The following is a 4,637-nucleotide window of genomic DNA, read 5'->3' on the forward strand; positions in this document are numbered from 1 at the left end:
ACCTAATGGTGTCACAACTGTCTTGATTAGTCTTAGTCCAAATAAGCATTAAAGAGATACACACTGGGTTTTTTAAAACACAGCCTCTTCAGAAATCATAAGTATCTGCTCTTGTATATCTGAAGGAGAGAAACAGAGACTTCCAAGATAATGTTGAGAGCACTTAAGGTAGTATTTTGCTCTTTGGTCTCTTTCTTAGGGGCCCTCTCTGCACCCATGAACTACAAAAGAAAAAGCTGGAGCCCCCAGTGCCATAATTTACAGCCCTAAAACAGCGAAAGAAGGTGAGGCAAAGCAAAGATCAAGTAGGATTTATGCCTTGTTAAAACTGGCAGCAGTATTTTCTTTCATTACTACCTGAGCATTTTTGTATTGTGTCTTGTGGGAGAAGGAAAGGCCTTTAGTAAAGCCCACTGGATTTTTGGATATAATATTAATTTAAATACATTCATTTCTTTCCCTGCTTGGGCTTTAGTTCTCCTCCTTTGGCATTTTTTTCTATACCCAGTGGAACCAGGTATTATTGAAACATTTATAGTTTCTTCCAGAAGAAAATAGTAGAGTTAGTGTAGTAAATATATTTCAATACCCTTCACACTGCAACTGTTATGATGTGGAAATATAATTTTTAAAACTGAGGAAAGGCAATAGTGGTGGTGCAAGCAGCAAGGTCCATGGATTGGCCCAAGCACAAGAATAGGGTGTAGGAGACCTGATGTTGGTGCTGTTGGTCTACCAAGAGACTTCAGTGCACAAAGTCAAATTATTTTCTTGCTCTTCCTACAAATAGCTGAAGTTAAAAACACTAAGACTCATGCTAAGTCCTTCATGCTCTTTAAGATAGGAGCAAATGTAGTTTTACAATATCCTGAAAAGTTACCCCCAACTGAAATATCAGCTTCTGTCTGGAGAATCTGAGATAGCAACCATTGGTCTCCTTGAATAGCTTTTCATTGTATGTTTTTCTTTGATGAAGAAACTAGCAGCTGGAGAGAACAATTTGTTTCCAAGAAAATAAATAGGACTGATCGTCCTGTTTTTCATTCATTCACTGTTCATCTTGGTGAAAAGCAAATATTCAAGTTTAAAACCTGAGTTTTGTTTTCATTTTGAGTTTTTAAATCAGAACTCTCCAGACTTTCTACAAATTTCACTATGTTTTATACTTTCCGGGAATAAACAAATCACTTTTTTTTGTCCTTGTATAGAAGCCGATATGGTCCAGATACTAAGGGACACCTTCACAGAACCCTGTGTAGTCACATTTATATTTTAAATGCCCCCTAAATTACTAACACAGGTCCTTAAAACAACCTGTGAAGAGAGTGGAATTTTAAGGTGAAACTGAGGCAGAAAGGTGCCTGCAAAGGTGAATTGAATTCAAGCAGCTGCCAGATGCTGAGCATGGGTAGCCAGACTCCTCAGCAGGCACTGATTCCATGTGACAGCATTGCCCCTCCAAAGCCCACATGGTCCACAGTATAGGCTGAGGTGCTCAGACCAAATTAACACCTGCCTTCATTCCTGTGCAAAGATCCTGGCAATGGATTCCATCTGCTCACACCACACTTCACAGTACAGGGCAGCTTGTTTTCAACAAAGATGTACTTTCATCTGGACCACAGAGTCCTTATTCCCCATAGCACCTCAGAACAAGGACTGAATGTTCCAACTGCACTTCCCTCTTCACCAGGTAAATCTCTCGGCGAATTTTTGCAGTGCTGGCACTCTCAAAGTTAATATTGTGCCTGTTTCATGGCTGAATGGAGGGAGCTAGTCTGCCTTGATGCCAGTCTAGTAGATATATCGAGGACTATTTGATGCTCCAGGGAGCAATTTATATTTTGTAAAAAGGTACTCTTATACATACAGCAATCACCTTGAAAACAAACCCAGCCCAAAGCCCAAGCATTCAACTGGCTGTGTAGCAAGTGTTTGAAAAATCTTCTTGTGGGCAATAACTATAACAAAAAAATAGAATTCCCACTGGGAAGCAAAACAAGAAGAGTTCAAAATGTATAAATACAACCTGTTGGCTTCCCTAGCCTTTCTGAAAAATCTGCTTTCTAATTCCAGAGAACCCTTAATCCACTAATGTAGAAGCATATGCTCTATTCTTAGCTGAATATAATGTAGTTGATAGTTATAACTGCTTCAACAGAATAAGAAACAATATCAGTCAATGTGTACTGTAAATCAGGCAAGATATTTATTTTGTCAGCAGTTGGAATATATAGCTGCTCATGTTAGTTACTATTTCACATTCATCAATACATTTATTTGCTTACTTACAAACTGGCATGAAATGCTACTGCTCTTTCTAGCCAAATAAATTACAAATTATAGACATCATGAACATTATACAGAAATATGAGTTCCACATGAATGAAACACAAGAATGGGGGGGAGGGAGAGACAGAAAGAGATGCTCACTCTTAAAGATTTAAACCAAATTCTGCTGAGAAGAAGGATCCAAAGGCTTGGAAATCTGTGCTGCCTGTTTTGTACATAGTAACATATCCATCCATTCAGTTTAATATTTGCCAGGGAAATCACAAAGCCCTCTCAGGCTACAGCAGCATATAATCTCCTTGAATGTTTTCCTGAGCTCCTGACTCCGGAATGCATAGATAAGTGGATCGATGATGGAATTGCACATGATGAGGATGAGGTAGAAATTAAAGTGGGACATGAAGCACACACAGTAAGGGTTGTAGGGGCAGGAGATGTAGAAAATCAGGTGTAGGAAAAATGGAGCCCAGCACACAACAAAAACTCCAATCAGGATGGTGAGAGTGATGGCCCCTTTCATGTTGGCCCCTTGGCGAACAGGACCAGTCCCTGGAAGAACAGCAATCTTTTTTATGTGCATACGAGCCATCATAAACATGTGTACATAGAGGGATGCCATGAGAATGAGCATTGTAAAGAACATGCTGATTAGGCAGATGATGACAACACTGCTATCGGAGTAAATGATGAACAAGATGCCTGAGACTGTGCAAGCAGCCCAGATGCACGTGATGATAACACCTACACGCTTCACTGTCATGATATTATGGTACTGAAGGGCGTAAAAGATAGTAAAGTACCTGTCCACTGCTATTGAGAGAAGACTGCAAATTGATGCAAGCAAGGAACTGCAAATGACTGAGTCGATGACATTGTCAATGTTTACGGTAAAGCTTTGTGCATCTGTGTCTGTGTTGTTTAGCAGCGTGATGACAATGGTTTCTGATCCATTAGATACACTCACTAGCATGTCAGCCACTGCCAAGCTACAGATGAAGAAGTACATGGGTGAATGGAGGTTCTTGTTCTTGGCTATGGCCACAATGACCAGGACGTTCTCCAGCAAGCTGATGATGCCCAGGGTCACAAACACTTCTGGGGATACAAAGAGTTGCTCGTAGCACCCTCCTGAGGAGTGGCCCTTCGCATTGGGCTCACTGGCTCCTCCGTGCAGTCTGTAGCTGTGGTTCCAGAAATGGAGAGGCTGGAGTGTCCCACGATGCTGGGTGAAATTCATCTTATGGAGATCCCTTTTGGCTTCCTGCTTCTAAAAATCCTGTTCCTTTTGCATTCCTTTGAAAACCTTCTTTGGCTTTTCAGCTTGGGGAAAAAAAAAAGTAAAATAAGCTATGACCAAGGCAGGCAGCAGTTCAGAACACTTTGACTACTGTGAAAAAAATAAGATTTCAGACTCAGAAGAACTGGTTTACACCCTTACAGACACAGTTTCTGGTCATCATCACATTTACCTTGGTGATCTATGTCACAGAGCCCCAACAGTCTCTATGTGTGCATCAGATCCTCCCATGTGGTCAGTTCCTCTTTAGCTCACTGGGATGCTGCAAGGCTTTTTTGGTGCTTTCCATCAAAGAGATGCGACCATAAAATGCCCAAGTGACTGCTGCGGAGCAGGAACTCTTTTCAAAATGCAAGCACGAATCTCACTGTCAGGCAGTGCATGCTGGCTGCCTGTTTCACCGTGTGTGGAAGAGAAAAATATTCAGGGCACTCTCCGCCTCTGCTTTTCTTTCCAGCCAATGGGACTCGGGAGCTGCAGAAAGTGGAGGGGCTGCTGATTCTGAGCCTCTGCGAAACATCTCACAGCACGGCACAGCGGGTTCACATGCAGCGCAAGTTACCAGTAGCTACAGGAAGGCAGACAAGCTACCAGAGATTTGCTTCTCTTCTTTAGCTTCTCAGAATAATATTTCAGTGCTGATTTTCAATTAGTAAAACTTTCATAACTGTACTAGCAATCTTACAGAATTCTTGAAGTGATAGATTTTATCTTTCAGATTCTGATTTACTCTGTCTCCTTCTGTGGTACAAATTTGTTCTGCTTTGTAGGTGTGGCAAAATAAGATAAGGATAGGAAAGCAAAAGAATATATTTTTAGTCTTGGTTCTCTCTCCTAGATCCCCTTTGGCTTGCTACTTTTCTATGCCTTAGCTGTCCATTTCTAGGATGTGTTGCAATGTTACATTATACTCTCTAGTAAGATTCTTATAATTTTTAAGATATCGAGGCAAAATAAGGACCAAAACCAACATGATCCAAAGTCACAAATGGCTTAATAAACTGTCCTAAATAAAGTAGTTTTTTCCAGGTAATAGGCTTCTTAGTAA

General features: G+C 40.8%; 1 protein-coding gene across 1 annotated transcript; it reads right to left on the reverse strand.

Annotated features, from left to right (window-relative positions):
• Nucleotides 1–2,187: 2,187 nt before the first annotated feature.
• Nucleotides 2,188–4,010, reverse strand: MC4R (melanocortin 4 receptor). Its single transcript, XM_064703437.1, has 2 exons — nt 3,762–4,010; nt 2,188–3,612 (listed from the first exon to the last, which is right to left on the reverse strand). The coding sequence occupies exon 2, from the start codon at nt 3,527–3,529 to the stop codon at nt 2,534–2,536; it is 996 nt and encodes a 331-aa protein (XP_064559507.1). The 5' UTR covers nt 3,530–3,612; nt 3,762–4,010; the 3' UTR covers nt 2,188–2,533.
• Nucleotides 4,011–4,637: the final 627 nt, after the last annotated feature.

This window comes from Zonotrichia leucophrys, chromosome 2 (assembly GCF_028769735.1).
Source record: "Zonotrichia leucophrys gambelii isolate GWCS_2022_RI chromosome 2, RI_Zleu_2.0, whole genome shotgun sequence".
NCBI classification, from domain to species: Eukaryota; Metazoa; Chordata; class Aves; order Passeriformes; family Passerellidae; genus Zonotrichia; species Zonotrichia leucophrys.